General features: G+C 37.3%; 2 protein-coding genes and 1 long non-coding RNA gene across 3 annotated transcripts; 2 read left to right on the top strand and 1 right to left on the bottom strand.

The window, feature by feature from the left end:
- Nucleotides 1-245: 245 nt before the first annotated feature.
- On the top strand, nt 246-4,917 carry LOC311084788 (SLAM family member 5-like). The gene is made up of 6 exons (XM_084117068.1): nt 246-547; nt 1,014-1,334; nt 1,538-1,828; nt 1,930-2,067; nt 2,747-2,820; nt 3,384-4,917. The coding sequence occupies exons 1-6, from the start codon at nt 502-504 to the stop codon at nt 3,435-3,437; spliced, it is 924 nt and encodes a 307-aa protein (XP_083973194.1). The 5' UTR covers nt 246-501; the 3' UTR covers nt 3,438-4,917.
- LOC311084836 lies at nt 1,970-11,830 on the bottom strand. Its single transcript, XR_014606634.1, has 3 exons — nt 11,763-11,830; nt 10,375-10,493; nt 1,970-2,035 (listed from the first exon to the last, which is right to left on the bottom strand). It is a non-coding gene; the product is annotated as an uncharacterized lncRNA (long non-coding RNA).
- A 41-nt stretch (nt 11,831-11,871) lies between these two features.
- LOC311084794 (uncharacterized protein) lies at nt 11,872-18,140 on the top strand. The gene is made up of 6 exons (XM_084117078.1): nt 11,872-11,991; nt 14,226-14,543; nt 14,718-15,014; nt 15,083-15,193; nt 15,308-15,369; nt 17,393-18,140. The coding sequence occupies exons 1-6, from the start codon at nt 11,934-11,936 to the stop codon at nt 17,435-17,437; spliced, it is 891 nt and encodes a 296-aa protein (XP_083973204.1). The 5' UTR covers nt 11,872-11,933; the 3' UTR covers nt 17,438-18,140.
- The last annotated feature ends 318 nt before the right edge of the window (nt 18,141-18,458 follow it).

The raw sequence follows: 18,458 nt of genomic DNA, 5'->3' as shown, positions 1-18,458 counted from the left end.
AATGTATGCAGCCATTGAAATCCAAATTTGTTTATATTTACAAAATACATGTAAGTTGGTCAGTGAAAACATTGGACTTCTTTTCTTTGTACGAATTTCTTTGTACTTAATCGACTCTTTGTCAGTTAAACGTGAAGTAAAAATGTCCCAACTTTTCTGAAAATTGGGTTGTACCATGAAATGTAGGTCATCCACAATTCACACAATATTTTTTTTTTACTTTTATTGTTTTGAAAGCGTACCACCCCAGTGAAAGCTTTTGTACCTTTTTTTCTGAGAGTATCTTACAAAAAGCAAGTTCAATGACAAAAATAAGGAATATTTCACACATTAAGAACAGTTAAAGTCTTAATATTAGCAAGATGAACTAGTATAGTATATTATGCAAATGCAGGGTTGTGAAACTAGGAGGGTCACACTGTGTCGTGGGAGGATTCACAGAATACATAACACTTCTGCTGTATGTTTAGCAGGAAGTTTCATTAGATCAGACTCAAGAACATGTTTCACATGTTTGTTTTCTGTCCATGCTGGTGGAATCTGATCGGTGAGTTATAAAAACATTTTCATGGTTACATTTTTTTCATTTCAGAGTAAAACTTTTTAAATTCGATTTTTTCATCTGCTGTTATGTATCGATGAATCGTGAATATTGTGAAATCTACTAACTTTGAATTCAGTCTCAGGTAATCCGTAAGCGCTTCTGCAATGTTTTCTGTCTGCTTGATCCGTCGGTCTCTCTGTTACAGTAGCATTTGGCAGTTTACAGAAGCTGTTTATGAATACATTTTACACATTTTATTTTTCTTTATCTGAATCAAAGGAATGTCCATATTGCAGTGATATACAGCTGTAAGATATACATTTAATTTAGTTCTTTCTTATTGGTGCAGTAGTTAAGTTATTCAATCAGTGCTAAGTACTTTTGCATTTAAATGATAAAATCTGCATCTGATTTCAGGCTTTATAAACCATCAGAAACTTTAATCTGTGTAAATCTGTTTGTTCTCCAGGTGTGTTTGGTGATTCAGTGTCAGTGATGGAGGGAGATTCTGTCACTCTAAACACTGATGATACTGAAATACGTAAAGATGATGATATACTGTGGAAATTTGGAGCTGAAAAATCTCTATTAGCTAAAATGAATAAAAAGAAGCAAATCTTCTCCACATATGATGATGTTCCTGATGGGAGATTCAGAGACAGACTGAAGCTGGACGATCAAACTGGATCTCTGACCATCACAAACACCAGAACTGAACATACTGGAGTTTATCAACTAGATACAAGTGGAGCGAAAAAATCATCAAAAACATTCAATGTTTCTGTCTATGGTGAGACGTCATTTATCTAAACATGTACATATTCTATTTACATACATACATAGATTAAATAATTGTATAGTTTGAGCTGACAGAAACTTTTAGTGACTGTTAACGCACTAAACACTCACTCCACACAAACTACAATTCACAACACTAAAAAAAAAAAAATAGATTGTTGTGTTCATATTTGTTTATTCTCTGATGTTTTCCAGCTCGTCTGCCTGTTCCTGTCATCAGCAGTAACTCTTCAAACTGTTTTTCATCATCATCATCATGTTCATTGGTGTGTTCATCAGTGTTGAATGTGTGTGATGCGACTCTCTCCTGGTACAGAGGAATCAGTGTATTGTCCAGCATCAGTGTGTGTGATCTCAGCATCAGTCTCTCTCTACCTCTGGAGGTGGAATATCAGGATAAAAACACCTACAGCTGTGTGCTGAACAATCCCATCAGCAACCAGACCACACATCTGGACATCAACACACTCTGTCACACATGTGCAGGTACCACAGCACTGATGATATATGTGTGTGTTTACTGACCTGATCTCTGTCTTCTGTTGGAGATCAGACTGATGCGTTCACTTCTTTCTTTATCATTACAGAGGCAGACACACTCTCTCCTTCAGTTCCTCCAGTCTCAGTGTCTCTGATAGTGTTGATCTCTGCTGGATCTCTGATGATTGTTGCTGGATTTGGGATCTTCTTGATCTACAGGAAATGTAGATCAATTGAGAAAGAAGGCAAGTATTACTGCTTTTAAATAAGTAATATAACAAATACTATTTTGAAAATATGCTCTAAACCAATCAAAATCGATCATTTAATTAAAAGTATTCTCGTAATTTTGTAAATGAGTTGAACTTTATACACAACCAAACTAATATTTGTAGTTATTCTCTGTAGATTACACTCATATCATAATGCATGTCTATTTCTATATAATGACACAGAACGTCGCTCATCTCACTCGAACAAAAACAGATTTCTCAAACTGCATCAACACAGCATTAAAAAAATTAAAAAGCTTTCTCAATTGTATTAACTATCTTACAGCTGGTGCTCAAATTAAAATCTAAATGAATGATGACTTTTGTTGTGCTTGTTGAGCCTAAAAGCTGATTAAATACAAAGAATGTAAAAGACTTTACTTTTGTCAAACATCCCATTTGGTTTGATTTATGTGTAAAGAATGTCTCATAATTTTATGATGAACATTTTTTTTTAAAGAACTTTTTGTGTGTGGAAAAAGTTAAAGGTCTAATGGTAAATTCAATTTGTTAATGCCGTTTTTAAAAACTGCAGTGTTAAACATTTATTTATTTAAGTTTGAAAGCCCTAATAATAACATAAATATTGTGAAGAACCATCTTTTTAAGATTGAATTTTGCGATTTTAATGCATCGATTATTGTTCAAACAGTTGAGACTTGTGAAGATGAGTCTCAAATCACTTATGCTGAGACGACATTCAACAACAGAAGCGCACAGAAGTTGGTGAGACCATTTATTGTCAATTTGTTGAGTATTTGTATAATTTCAGCAGAGTCAGATGTAGATCAGTGCGTGTGTTTGAATTTGTCTTTATAATATAGAAGCCCATTTCCACCACATAAGAAAAAATATATGGTCTGGTAATTCATAATTATGACAAAAAGACGAAATCATGACATACAAAATCTAAATTATGATATGAAAAATAAAAATTCTGAATTAAAAAGGTCAAAAATATCACATACAAAGTTGAAATTGTGACCTTTTTTGTCGACATTACAGTATGACATACTAATTTTGACTTGGTATATCATCATTTTTCATTTTTAATGTCATGATATCAACTTTCTATGTCACAATTTTGACTTGTGTCTTAACTATGATTTACCAGAGCATTTTTTTTCTTATGTGGTGGAAATGGGCTTCCATATTATAATGATCTAAATCTCAAACACAACAGCACCATCAGATGTTTATAAAAGTCTTGTTGCTTTGAATTTTTTTTACATTATATGTAGTATTTAGTATTATTATTATAATATCTTGTCTAATGCATTTTTTCACAGAAAGTTGAAGAGGAGGAATGTGTGGATTATGCACCAATCGCAATGAGAAGATGATCAAACTTCAGTCTTTTTCTGAGAACAAGACCCAGATTGTGATCATTTCACTAGGAACCTCCTAATAGCACGCCTCAAAATAGCAACGCGCCAACAGCACGTCCATGGACGCACAAATAGGCGCAAATGCATTTGCTATTTAAACAACGTGGCACAGGATGTGTAAATGATAACTGCATCGGGCTGAAACTAGCAAAACACGCTTGCGTCGCGCCTGGAGTCGGGTGTATGATGGGGCCCTTAGTCAATGGTTGAGTTTAAGGATTTGGGATGTTTCATCAGGAAATCACAGCAGACATGCAATAGGATCATAGTCAAGGGGTTTAAAGAATGACTAACAATGGATTAATTAAAAAATCCCATAAAAACCTCAAAGTGAAGGGTCATTTTGTGTAACTGCTCCTATGGACCTCACTACCCCTCACTCTCCATAACATTTAGTGTACTTTCAAGACCCAGCTAAAAACATAATATCTGTTTTATATGTATTTTAAATAATGTGGCTACATGTGGCCTTATGTGTGTGCATTATATGCATATTTGTAATGTACTAGGTAACCTTGAGCAATGTAAAGGCGCTATATAAATTAAATTTAACCTTGAAACACAAGGACTTTAAAAAAATTATGTTACAAGTATCCAATTGTGTGTTTTAATTTTTTACTCTTCCAGTGCAAAATGTAGATGAAACTAAAGGAACGGACACCTTGCTGGGATCTCAATTATTTATGTCAGTACAGAAATGTGGTTAGATCTGCTGGGTAGATGAACAGGTTGTGCACGAGCACATTTCTGCTGCTGGACGTTTGTGTTTGATGTCAGTTTGTGATCGTCTCTCTCTCTGAGGTGTGAAAAGTGTGTCTGTGAATAGCATGTGGTTGAAGTTTTTTTTTTCCATTCGTGCGTACATGAAACCATTTGACTTCTGCTCATAAAGGTCATCCTGTTTTTTTTCTGCCATTGTTTTGGTCATTATCTTAAGTAAAAATGCAAGGTATGATTTACAATTTATGTTTGATGTTTGTTAATAATTCACTTTTTTTCTCATCAGTTTTTAGGAGAAACTAACTAACATTGCTAACAGACTTTTTTTTAGAAGCATTTTTTTTTTTTTTGCTTTCATAAACTTTTTTCAAAAAGTTTTTAAACTTTTTTTGTCCACAGGTAAACAAATAAGGTCCAAACTTAGATAAAATAGTTTTGTTTGATGCAATATGACACTGGTGGGTGTGGCCACACGTCAAAGAATTTGCTCAAGGTGAAATATAGAAGAACCCTTTGAGATTCAGATGTTCATTTCTAAATCAAACACTAAATGTAAACACACACTGTAACACTGCAAAGAATAAAATGTTTAAAAATGTGTCGGGTTTAAATATTACTGGCTCACTTTGGCTGAAAGTGTTTGATAAAGTGGGATTCAGGTAAAGTGGGCAATCTTTAACCTCAAATTCATTAAATAAATGAACATTTACTGGTCAATCACATTTATTTATTTATTTTTTGTATAGGCCTATGTGTTGTAGGCTACTCACATTTTAATGTTGTAGAGATCTTTTTCATCTCACAAAATATTCTGTCAACTTTTTGAATTTTTATGAATTGAGTGATATAATGAATTTCACTCATATTTTGGGTTTACATGTAGAAATAGGCCTTTTCTTATACATAATGGTGTAGTTAAATCTAACAGCCTCTGTATAGAGCGCCATCTAGTGTTCAAAATAAGACTTCACATCTGGAACAATAATACTAGGGTTCTTTCTGTGTTTGTTTTTCGGTCAAACGAGCCGACCTCGAGTCTCTGTGATCTTCTGTCTCTATATAGCTCAGGTCCCTCCTTTAATGCAAGTCTGTGGGATTTTTTCCCCCCGCACCTATCATTCAGTAAGTGAAAATGGTGAGAAGTACACACAATGGATGATAAATAACATATAGTATAGAACAAGCCATATGCATACAGCATGATCGAGAATCATAACCAGGAATCAACTCCACCATCTAATATAAATATATTAAATAAAAAGCTTTTAAAGTGACAGTTATAATACAAGCTGCTGCTCACAGACTTACAACTGGGAGAAAGTGGACATTGACTGAGGCCATACAGCAAGCAAAATCTGTTGGGGGTATTTTGTAGGACAGGTGCAGCAGGGAAGAGGGGTTTTTTGGACTCGGGACAAGCCGACCCATATGGTACAAGGCAACATCAGCCCAGAGAAGAAAGCTGGTAGTAGCCGAGGTCCGGCAGCAAGAGGAGGAAGAGATGCACAAAGCCAGTCTTGCAGTCCAAACAGGGACAGTGGAATAACTGGGAAAACCTGGAGAAACGTAAGCTCACCTGGAAGGATCTTTGGGAAATGGAAGGGAACAGACTGAGCTTCATCATCAGAGCAACCTACGATGTTCTTCCCACACCCAAGAACATAAACCAGTGGACTGGAGAAGATCCATTATGTCCTCTCTGTTAAACCCCAGCAACGCTAAGGCAGATCCTCGTCAGCTGCAAAACCAGTCTTTCCCAGCCTTACACCTGGAGGCACAATCAGGTCCTGGGACAACAGGCGATTATCCTGGAAGGAAGGAGAACCACCACCAATGCCCTTCCTCCTCCAAAGCATGGATTCTCAAAATCCACTGCCTTCATAAGAGCAGAACAACTTCCAGTGAAGCCAACAAGCGTGTCGCGCAAGTCCTAAAAAGTGAAGCCAAAGTGTCTCGATCGCCCCCAGGTGGCTGGTCCCAGTATAGGTCATAAACCCCGCCCTCCCCATGATGTCTAATGGACGAGATGGATACTAAACAATCAAATTACACTTCAAATAATTTTTTTCCAAATATATTTTCTGTCATTTGAAGTAGTATTTATCATGCTGCTGTAAGTATAAGTGTTAATTTTTTTAAATAAGTTTGGTCTTAGTTAGTTATTTGATGCTATAAAAATGGGAATGTGACGTCAAGACTGACAGCTTTCTCTAAATGAATTAGTCCAACAAACTTTTTGGGCGATTTTCAGGAGGAGATTGGAGCTTTATCTTTAATTTCTACATCTCCATAACTGTTTATTTCACACTGACACAACAAAGTTGCTCTGAAATAAACTGTGTACTAACAGTTTCTGTGGGAGTGAGAGCGGGACCTTGATATCACGGCTAAACTTCACGCTCACTACTGAGCAGAATCAGGTCCCAAATCAGTGTAAGATGTCAGCGCTATATTAGGACTTTGGCGGCTTCACTTTTCACCAATGGAAAAGAGTGAAGGGGCGTCGTCCATCTTTTTTTTACAGTCTATGGAAGCCAACTACAAAAATGTAATCGACCCTGCTGGACGCTGCCCAGGACTGGAAAATGCAAGTTGATCTAGACCGGAAGCTCAGTTTTCCACCTGAGATCACCACAACTAACTTCAGGCCGGACCTGATCCTGTGGTCAACCTTGTAAAAGTCCCTGTTCACTGTGGAATAAACTGTGCCATGGGAGGCTACAATTGATAAGAAACCATGAACATGTTGGGAAACAGAAACCCAACAGTTTAATCCAGGTGAGCATTAGTCAGGTGAGCTGCTTTACTTCCTCATTAACTTCAAGGTTCAAGGTATTTTATTGTCATTCTGTACATGTTGACACATGAGAACGAAATATGTACTCAGGACCAGCAGAGTAATAAAAAAGATAAATAATATACAATATACATTCAATGAGTAAAACATAGTTTTAGAGGACTAAATTTAGAAAGCAGGAAGTTTTTAAAAGCAGTGTGTCAAATTCACATATAAACCAGAGCATACTTATGACACAGTGAATAAGAGGTATAAATGATAAGGAGAGATAAACGAGTCTCACAGCCTCTGGAAAGAAGCTGCATTTAAGTATTTTAGTTCTGGCTTTAACCCTTCCTGAGGGGAGGGGATCGAAGAGTTCGTTTGCCGGATGGGTGGGATCCTTCATAATACAGGATGCTCTGCTTCTGCACCTGCGGGTGTAAATGTCCTCAACAGAGGAAAGACTGCTAGAAGTAATTTTTTGGGCAGATTTGACCACCCTCTGCAATTTCCTCTTGACAGCAGCAGAACAGTTTCCGTACCAGGCAGTGATGGAAAAGGTGAGTGTACTCTCCACCACACACCGGTAAAAAGCTAACAGAACCGGAGGGCTGAGACCAGCCCACTTCAACCTCCTAAGAAAATAAAGGCGTTGTTGGGCCTTTTTTATAATGCTGGCTGTGTTGATGACCCATGTTAAATCATTGGAAATGTGTATTCCAAGATACTTGAAGCTCGATGCCATTTCCACAGCCACTCCTCCGATGAACAGGGGAGAGAGGAGGTGTAACCTCTCCTCCTAAAGTCCATGACCATTTCCTTTGTCTTCCCACATTAATGCAGAGGTTGTTTACTCTGCACCAGTCCACAAGTTCTTCCACCTCCTGTCTGTAAAAGGACTCGTCGTTGTGGGAAATCAATCCCACCACAGCCGTGTCATCAGCAAACTTCACAATATGACTGCCCAGATATTTAGCCGAGCAGGACACATCCCTGGGGGGAGCCGGTGTTAAGGATGATAGACGAAGATGAAATGCCATGGAATTTGACAGTCTGTGGCCTGTTCGTTAAAAAGTCATGGACCCAGTTACAAAGTGATGGTTTAAATCCAAGTAGGAGCAGTTTATTAACTAGAGTCTGTGGAACAATTGTATTAAAGGCCGAACTGAAGTCCAGGAAGAGCAGCCTGACACAGGAGTCCCTGCTCTCCAGATGAGTGAGAGCAGAGTGGATGACCGATAAAACTGCATCCGATGCAGACCGGTTCTCCCTGTAAGCACACTGATGGGGGTCCACATTAATGTCGATGGTATCCTTCATGTGGGCCATAACCAGCCTTTCAAAGCATTTCATAATTATCAGAGTGAGAGCCACTGGATGGTAGTTTTTCATGCACGTCATGGCCGAGCTTTTGGGTACAGGGATGATAGTAGATGTCTTGAGACACACTGGCGCCACAGCCTGGGAGAGAGAGTTAAAGATGTCAGTCAGCACCTCAGCCAGTTCATGAGCACAGTCTTTTAGAGCCCTGCCCGGGATATTATCCGGACCTGCTGCTTTGCGTGTGTTAATTCTCAGCAATGCACCTCACATCCGCAGGGGACACACTGAAAGGCAGTTCACCTGGATGGATTGTGAGTCCAAGGGAGGATGAAGGGAGAGGGATTAGATGTCTCAAAGCAGGCCTAAAATATATTCAGGGCATCGAGAAGCGATGGATCCTGAGGGTAAACAGCATCTCTTTTGCTGTACTCACGGATGCTCTTGATGCCCTTACACATGCTCCGGGGGTCATTGGTGGAAAAGTGACCCTGTATTTTGTGTGCATACTTAGCCTTTGCCTTCTTGATCCCGACCTCTAATTCCCTCCTCGCCATTCTCAGTGTAAGTGCGTCTCCTGTCCTAAAGGCTAAGTCCCGTGCCTTCAGAAGACACTGCACCTCTCCATTCAGCCAGGGTTTCTGATTTGGACAGATGGTGATCTTCCTGGTAGTAGTGACACCATCAATACATTTACTGATGTAGCCACAAACAGATGATGTATATTCCTCCAGGTCCACCCCACCAACGCTGGTTGCCGCTTCTCTGAAGATCTGACAGTTGTTGTGCTCAAAGCAGTCCTGGAGCATGAAGTCAGCTCCACTTGGCAACACCGTGATGGCTTGGTGTCTTTCAGCAAAGGACGATGAGCAGGATCCAGCAGGATGGAAATGTGGTCAGAGAAGCCCAGGTGGGGGCGGGGCACTGCTCTGCATGCTTCCCGTCTGTTAGTATACACACGGTCCAGCATGTTGTTTCCCCGGGTTGCTATGGAGACGTGCTGGTGGAACAGGGGCAGAATATCCGTCAAATTAACATGGTTAAAATCACCTGCTACCACAAAGAAAGCCTCTGGATGTTTGTTCTGTAACGCATAGATATGGTCATGAAGTTCCCCGAGAGCCATGCTAGCATTATCACTCCTCCACCTCGCTATGCTCAGAAGCCTTAACCTTCCCAACATTGCTTCAATCTCTGGTTTAATCACTGTGTTGCGATTATTAAGTGTAAGAAGTCCATATAAACTGTACTTTAACTGTACTTGTTTCCACAGCAACAACCAGGGTACTGAAGGGGTTGGGGGTCAGAGGACAGCTCTCCGACAAGCTGTTGGGTCAATGTCAGAGACTGATGAGCAAAGCAGAAACTGGCTGTGGATAAATCAGAAGAATCCCAAATGGGCCACAAAATGACCAAGAGGGGTAAAAGAAGAAGGGAGAGCACCTGGGACACCAGTTGTTGCTTTTGAGCCCTTTGGAGGAGTTGTGGGCTTATCAACGAAAATCCCAAGGAAGGAGGGTGCCCACCTGAGGGTAAATATCGTTTAAGTGTTATAATCTGGTCCCCGGTGTATCTACCAATCCAGAAAACGTGAAAATTGACGTCAACTTGACGGTACATGCAAGTCGATGAGATGAATCAATGTAACTCCACAACAACTACATAAATGTATCCACTAACCATTCAGAAATGTCCAGGTGCGTCTAAAAGTTAAACCTCTTCCTGAGTCTCTCTGTAAGGCTGCACTCGCAACTGGTTATCTCTGAGATTTTGGATAAGTGAGATAATTTGCGTGTTTTGTCATTGCTGGAGTATCCGAAGCTTGTGTAAAGGACCGGCACTCTTCTGAACGGAGGCGAGTAGCAGCAGCTCATTTACATTTAAAGGGACACACGCGAAAATGGTGCGTTTTTGCTCACACCCAAAAAAGGGCAAATGTAATCAGCTGCAATACGTGACCTGTGTGGTATTTTGAGCTGAAATGTCAAAGACACATTCTGGGAACACAGTAGATTTATATTATATCTTGTGAAAAGTTAAAGAAAATGCAGTGAAAGACTAAATTACACTTACTAATGACAGAAACACTGAAGCTCTTTATAATTCTGATGATCTGTAGTTTATAGAGTCCAGAGTCTGTGTTTCTGGTGTTTGTGATGATCACAGATCCAGTCAGATGATCCAGCTTCAGTCTGTAAATGAAACACATGCAAACAAACAGCAGAAGATCATCATTGATTCACACTTTCACTCTCAGACAAACATGTCTCATGATCTTGAACAACTTAATGCACATTCAACTCACATCCTGATTTCTAAGCATCCCAGTACAATCTCTAGAATGTGAATGTTTTATTCTTTACCAAATTGATATAAAATTGTATTTTTTTAAAACAAAAGAATAAATAACTTTCACAGACTAAACTTGTGAATGGTAGTGTTAAATATCATTGTGTTTCAATAGGCCTATGTCACGAAAAAATTGAAGACCGGAAGTACGTCTTTTAGTAGGGATACGGCTCTTCCGGTTAGCTTTTTACAATGGCAGAGTCCATATATACCGCTGGATTAAATCTCTCCGCAACCTGCTTTAAGTCACATATGACGATGTGGTTCGGATGGTAAATGAAAACTCTCAAGTGGAAACGTCGAAACTGAGGAAAGGGTACAAGTTCTTCTGGGAGAAATTCATTTTCAATTACAGAGGTAAGTGTTTGAATTCCGCCGCCAGTAAGGTAAACGTTTCTATGGTAACAGCGAGTTGGACCAATCAGCAGACGTTGCTGCTCTGCTTAGGATTGTGGGTACTGTAGTTTTTTTTCATAAGATCGCGGATAAAACATGTTTTTCTTAAAACAAGGTTGATTTCATACAAACTTATAGCTTCTACAGGAGCAAAAACCTTCGTTTCACAACCTCATAGCTCGTGGTCAGTCTACCTCGGATGGTTTAGACATTATGGCAGATAATCCAAATCCTTATAGAGAAATACTGTTGACCGGAAGTTCTGAATCCCTACTCCGCGTTCCGGAAGCGGGAAGTGTGACATAGGCCTATTGTTTTCCTGTCTCTGTGTGAAACAGTTTCTCATCATGTTTAAAGCTGTTCATAGCAGGACAGGAAGAAACTCTTTATCTACAAACTAACACAAACACACACGCACTGACTGCCCAGTCTCACATATAAGATGTCCGTCCAACCAAATGATCAAACCACAACAAAAAAAAGAAGAAAGAAATAACCCGCAGCAGTTTCAGTTTGACTCAGAAGCTGAACGTCAGTAAAACTATGAGATCAGATACGCTTTTAACTTTGTACTTTATTTTTATTCATACACTAAATTTAAGAACTGAATAAATATACGCAACCATTTTAAAATCAGTTATGCTCTTAGCCATTTAACACAGTTACAACTACTTTTCAAAAAGTATGTTAAATGATAAAAATAAAGAATATCTCACCCATTAAGAACAGTTTAAGTCTTGATAAGGCCAGATGAACTATAACATTACGTCATGTGCAAATGCAGCGAGTGAAACTAGGAGGGTCTAACTGTGTCATGGGAGGGTTCACACATATAGACTGAGTGTTTCCAGTGGATAGATTCATCAGACACTGAACTACTGAAGAAAATGTTTCACACGTTTTTCACATGCGTTTTGTTCTGTCTGTGCTGGTGCCGTTTGATTGGTAAGTTATAAAAACATTTTTATGGTTTATTTTTTTGATGGAGTTACAGTGGCTGCAACAAACTCAGAAAAAAAGGTACAAAACCTGTCACTGAGGTGACACACTTTCAAAAGTAATATAATAATTTAAGTACTAATATGTACCCTTAAGTTACTAATAGGCATCCTTTAGGGATTAATAAGTGAAAGGGTCTCGCTCCAGTCACAGCTTGTACCTTTTTTCCTGACAGTATCTGTTCAAATGAGATTATTTTCATCTACTGTTATGTGTGAAATTAATCATGAATATTGACTACTAACTACTAACTTTGTATTCAGTCTCTGTTCAGAATGTTAAACTGAAATTTTCTGCCATAAAGTTGGACATTTTAACATGGGGGGTTTGTGGGTTGGCTCTCTTTTGGAGCCTGTCCCTAGTGGCCAGACAAAGAATTGCAATTTAAGTCACTTCTGTGTTGGATTCAGGAGAGAGACAGCAAGGTCACCAAGATCACTTGGTGCAAACACACAGGCTGCATCCGAAATCTGAAAAATTACAGACAGGATAAGGAGGTAGGAAGGTAACAAGGCCCGAATCCAATGACCGTGTCACATCCATCAGGAGACCTTTTAAAAAATCAGGAGATATTTGAAGGCAGCATAGATGTATCCTTCACTGCCTTTGATATCCCACAATCCTCTGCATTCCATTCTGTGACAGTAAAGATTCTGTAAAGATTGCGTTTGAAATTTGAGGTCGGAGGTCAGTTTGTGTGTAAAGTGTACATTTTGACCAACTTTTCCCTCTTTTGATGACATTTCTACTGAGAAGTTTGTATTGTAGTAATCAAAATATTCAATTTGTTGTCACCAAAGCTCTCTCTATTTTGTCATCAATCATTAAATCGTTACGCTGGCTCAGAAGTCTGTCTGAAATCAGTTTGGTGAGGCATCTTTATACATAAACGCTGTCTGCTAAGTCATTGCCTGACAGGGCAGGGAGGCAACAAGTCATGCAGCCACAGTTTATAGCCTATATATTTACAACACTAACTAACTCTATGAACATGGAAATCAGTGATAAATCGACCTCTCGACCTCTCAACCTTATAACTATGGAGGAAATCCAACGCAACTTTGAGAGGACCAAACGAAACATGATCAGTTAGCGACACTGGATATGAACCACACAGCAAACGCTAATACTTTTTCATATACTGTCTACTTTCTTTGTATGACAGTTCTATCTAATAATGCTGTGTTATCAGGCTCTGGTGTTCTCAGCGCTGTCAAAATAAAAGTCACAACAACAAGCGCGGCTTACGTCACTCCTAATGGCGTTGCAACCAGGAAAATTGCCCTAGCTTTGGGAACATTTAGTTCTCGGGGAACCACCCTGGTGGCTAGTTTCTAGAACTACCCCGTGCGAAAGTGCCTAATATGTGCCATTTCGGGAGTAATAAGTACACTTTATGTAATAAAGTATGATAAATAATTATCATGTATTTGTTTTTAATAAATATGTAACTTTATACATTGATACTGAATTCCGTTCCTTTACATTAAAGAACAGGGTCAAAGTTATTCTTAAAAGTAAACTCCTTATTAAAGTCGTATATGATGGAAAATGTTTTTGTTGTTTTTGGAAACCTGTCCGCTTTGAGGTCATATCTGGAATTAAGCATTTATGTTTTTTACTATATTAAATAGCCTGTAATATTTAGAATGACAATCCAATGTATTACGGCTTGTTGGATCATTTGCTTGTTTAATATTTATGGTACATCTGTACAAGTATGAATACAAGTATGTACAAGTATGAATAATAATAATGATAATAATAATAAAAATAATAATTTTTGCATAAGAATAGTAGCATTAAGCCATTATCTCTAGCCTGGCTCCGCCCTCTTACGTACTTCCGCTAAATTTTAATTTTCCTTCAGTATGATTTATGTACTCAATGTACGAGAGTCTGGTTGACCAGGCTAATCATCTCCTTTTTTCCATAAATGATGCTGCTGTATTAGTCCATTAATTGATACTGTAAATATTTTTATTTTTTAACATATTTATATTTATTTATAAGCAATTCATAAGCACTGCTGCAATGTTTTCTCTGTCTGCTTGATTCAGACAATCTCTCTTTAACGGTAGTGGTTAGAGGTTTACAGTAGCACATGTAAAGACAGTTGATATTTCAGGCTTTGTAAACCATCAGAAACCTTAATCTGTGTAAATTTGTCTGTTCTCCAGGTGTGTTTGGTGATTCAGTGTCAGTGATGGAGGGAGATTCTGTTACTCTAAACACTGATGATACTGAAATACGTGAAGATGAAGATATACGGTGGACATTTGGAGCTGAAAACCTTCTTTTAGCTATAATTAAAAAAAAGAAGCAAATCTTCTCCACATATAATGGTACTGATGGGAGATTCAGAGACAGACTGAAGCTGGACGATCAAACTGGATCTCTGACCATCACAAACACCACAACTGAACATACTGGAGTTTATCAACTACTGATAACTAGAGCAGAAAAAGGATCAAAAACATTCAACGTTTCTGTCTATGGTGAGCAGAGATAATTTGTCCAAATGTTCACACGTTAATTTTATAGTTAGGACTGAAAGACACATTCAGTGACCGTTAACATCTGTACTAACAAACACCAACTTAACACAAAATTCACAATAACTAAAAAAGACTGATTGTTAATATTTCTCTCTATTCTCTCATGTTTTCCAGCTCGTCTGCCTGTTCCTGTCATCATCAGTAACTCTTCACACTGTTCTTCATCATCATCATCATCAAATTGTTCATTGGTGTGTTCATCAGTGTTGAATGTGAGTTATGCGACTCTCTCCTGGTACGCAGGAATCAGTGTATTGTCCAGCATCAGTGTGTGTGATCTCAGCATCAGTCTCTCTCTACCTCTGGAGGTGGAATATCAGGATAAAAACACCTACAGCTGTGTGCTGAACAATCCCATCAGCAACCAGACCACACATCTGGACATCAACACACTCTGTCACACATGTGCAGGTACCACAGCACTGATGATATATGTGTGTATTTACAGATTCACTCACACTAATGACTCTCTTCTTCAGTTCCTCCAGTCTCAGTGTCTCTGATAGTGTTGATCTCTGCTGCTGCTGCTGGATCTCTGTTGATTGTAGCTGCAGTCATTGGGATCTTCTGTATCTGCAGGAAAAAATTAGGTTACGAGATCAAACAATTAATGCATATGTTGAAATATTTATCTTTTATAAGTCCAATTTCAATAGATTGAATGTTGTTTTTAACTTGTATGCATTATGTTATTGTTTATGCAGTTCAGACCCAGGAGAAAGACATGAATTATTCTGCATTTTATAAACCAAAAAGACGAAAAAAGGTAAGACCATTCATGACTTTGTTGCAAGAAGTTGTTGTCTGTTTGAATTTTTGTAACACAATATGCATCAGATGGTCAGTAAACAGATGTATTGTATTTTTCCTCAATAACAATAAAATATGATTATATTCAATGATTAGTTCATCCAACAACAAAAAAGTCTTAAATTTACTCACCGCACTGTTATTAGATTATTTTAGGCAGTATGTCAGCCTCAGTCACCATTCACTTTCACTGCATATTTTTAAAGTGAACTATAACTGCCAGTGTCTGCCTACCACCAACTTGTGTTTCCCGGAAGAAAGTTTATCTCTATCGTAGGTTGTTGTAACCATAGACAATAAAATAAAGGTTGTAACGGTAGCTTTCGTGTTTGTCGTGGTCGGGGAGACTTGATGAGGAAGAGCTGTCGCTCGTCCTTATTTAATCGTGCTGTTTTATTTGCCACTTGGAAATATGATATGAAAAATAACGACAATATGAAAAAAAAAAAAAAAAAAAAAAAAAAAAACACCTTAGGCTATACCATTACAATGGGGTTTTACCTGACATTTTACCTGGCGTTACGATTCAACCCTATGGATGTTGATAAGATAAGATAAGATAAGATAAGATAAGATAAGATAAGATAAGATAAGATAAGATAAGATAAGATAAGATAAGATAAGATAAGATAAGATAAGATAAGATAAGATAAGATAAGATAAGATAAGATAAGATAAGATATACTTTATTGTCCCCAAATAAAGTATAAAACTTTATTGTTTTGTATTACTTATTAAGTTGATCTTGAAGTTTTGGGCTTTTGGTATGAATATGTTAAAGGGTTAGTTCACCCAAAAATGAAAATTCTGTCGTAATTTACTCACCTTCAAATTGTTCTAAACCTGTATGAGTTTATTTCTTCTGTTGAACACAAAAAATATATTTTGAAGAATGTTGGTACAATAACTAAACAGTTTCTGGTCCCCATTGACTTCCATAGTATATATACCATTATAGCATGAAAAAAAAATGAAAAAAAAAAAGAATATATATATATATATATATATATATATATATATATATATATATATATATATAAATTCTTATGAATACAAAAGAAGATATTTTAAAATATGTTGGTAACCAGACAGTTGATGGACCCCATTATAGACTTCCATTATAGCATGAAATAAATAAATAAATAAATACATTTTTATATATATATATATATATACATATATAATTTATTTTCATTTTTTTCTTTCATGCTATAATGGTAGTCTATAATGGGGTCCATCAACTGTCTGGTTACCAACATATTTTAAAATATCTTCTTTTGTATTCAACAGAAAACAGTAGCTCATACAGGTTTAGAACAATTTGAAGGTTAGTAAACGACAGAATTTTCATTTGTGGGGTGAACTAACTCTTTAAAGCTAGTGTGCTCCAAAACAATGACAATATTCACATTTAGACAATATAAGTTCAAAACTAACCATCTCTCACTTCTGCCAATATTAATCAATGACTTTTGAAGACATCACTCTGCACTTCAGCTTCACATCAGATTTACTGTCCTATCAAGTGCTAGAATCTGAAGTCCCGCCCCCAACATTAGTAACTGGGCTGAAATCAGTCACTTATTCACACAAGTATTATTTTCTACATGGTGAATGGCACACAGTGCAATTGGGTCAAATTAAGTCTGGTTTCACTTTTTTATTTATTTATTTATTTTAGCACAAAATCACAAAGTATCCTTTCACCACACATAAGTGTTGCAGATTTATTAGTAAATAAGATTGTCATAGATGCAAAGCTCTGAATAAGCCTACTAGTTACAAGTGTGTGATTATCAGTGACAAAGCGATCAGACATCATTCATTTGGATAGGCTGATGACTTCTGTCGGGACAGTGACCGTGATCAACAAGAGATTAAACTTAAGTAAATGATGGGCAATACCCAGGTTAGGCCACCTAGGCTACAATAAATTACAATGACTGTATATTGATTGACTGTATATTTTTTTCTTGCAGAAATCAAAGGAGGTCGTGTATGGAAATATCCTATACCAACAGTGATCAAATACAACTTCTCTGCCAGGATGTTTTTCTTCTGACTCATCTAATGTTTTTTCTTTTTTCTTTTTCTTTTACACATGCAATATCATAAGCACTATTGTTAAGTCTGCAATTTTGTTGCTGTGTATTAGTTTAATTTAATGGTGCACAAATAACACAGCATCCAGAAGCTTAACTAAATGTTTTATATTTAGCTTAACATTAACACATGGAAACTTTATAAAAGTTTGATATCACCCTTCACTGTTCTCGATCACTTGGTCTACTCCTGTTTAAATAAATAGAAAATTCTCTCTAGTGTCTAAAGCAGAAAATCACATCTCTAATAATAGCCTACTGCTACTTTTACCGAGACAGTGCGCTATAAATACAGCTGCTGGTCTCACAGAGGATGAGCTGAAGAACAAATATGAAATAATGATGGGTACTTTCAAAACATTTTTTAATAATTTGTTCCGAAACAATCAGAAAGCCAAAGTCACACGAGTTCAGTAAAGAGGTTCCGTTATGTCATAACTGTTCGGAAATGTCGATGGTTTGCCGCTAGGGGGCGATGATATCTGTGAACCCATGAACCAGTGGTTGTCCACATGATTTTTACCTGATCTCGGATCAATTTCATATATTTCTAGACATTTAATGACACATTTGTGCAATAAAAAGGAATAGTAGTCAAAAGTCTCTAATTGGTCTGATTAACCAAAAGTCCTACAATTTAATAAAATAAAACATATTAAATATACACTTTTTTATTTAATGCTATTACATAAAAAATAAAACATATTAAAGACACTTTTTATTTAATGCTATTATATAATTTGTGAATTGCCTTTAATAGATTACGCATTCAATAAAAACGTTTACAATGGGTTTGTAAAAGGTGTTTTTAAAGTTTGTGTTGCATTTCCACAGTTCTGACCAGCAGGGGTCGCCAGCGTGTGGAGATTCGAGCGATTCAAAATAGCTGTAATGATAAATGGATACAATTATTATTGACTGTATTTACTGTCACGTCATCTAC

The sequence above is a fragment of the Abramis brama genome (genome assembly GCF_963993115.1).
Source record: "Abramis brama genome assembly, chromosome: 6".
NCBI lineage: Eukaryota > Metazoa > Chordata > Actinopteri > Cypriniformes > Leuciscidae > Abramis > Abramis brama.
This window is presented reverse-complemented; position numbering and strand designations above follow the sequence as displayed.

Bases quoted from the DNA above. Each gene is read 5' to 3' on its own strand.
- LOC311084788 (XM_084117068.1), top strand. From the start codon at position 502: ATGTTTCACATGTTTGTTTTCTGTCCATGCTGGTGGAATCTGATCG. The intron at 548-1,013 runs GTGAGTTATAAA...TTTGTTCTCCAG, and splicing joins ATGCTGGTGGAATCTGATCG to GTGTGTTTGGTGATTCAGTG. The intron at 2,068-2,746 runs GCAAGTATTACT...TTGTTCAAACAG, and splicing joins TAGATCAATTGAGAAAGAAG to TTGAGACTTGTGAAGATGAG.
- LOC311084794 (XM_084117078.1), top strand. From the start codon at position 11,934: ATGTTTCACACGTTTTTCACATGCGTTTTGTTCTGTCTGTGCTGGTGC. The intron at 15,015-15,082 runs GTACCACAGCAC...TCTCTTCTTCAG, and splicing joins ACTCTGTCACACATGTGCAG to TTCCTCCAGTCTCAGTGTCT. The intron at 15,370-17,392 runs GTAAGACCATTC...TTTTTCTTGCAG, and splicing joins AACCAAAAAGACGAAAAAAG to AAATCAAAGGAGGTCGTGTA.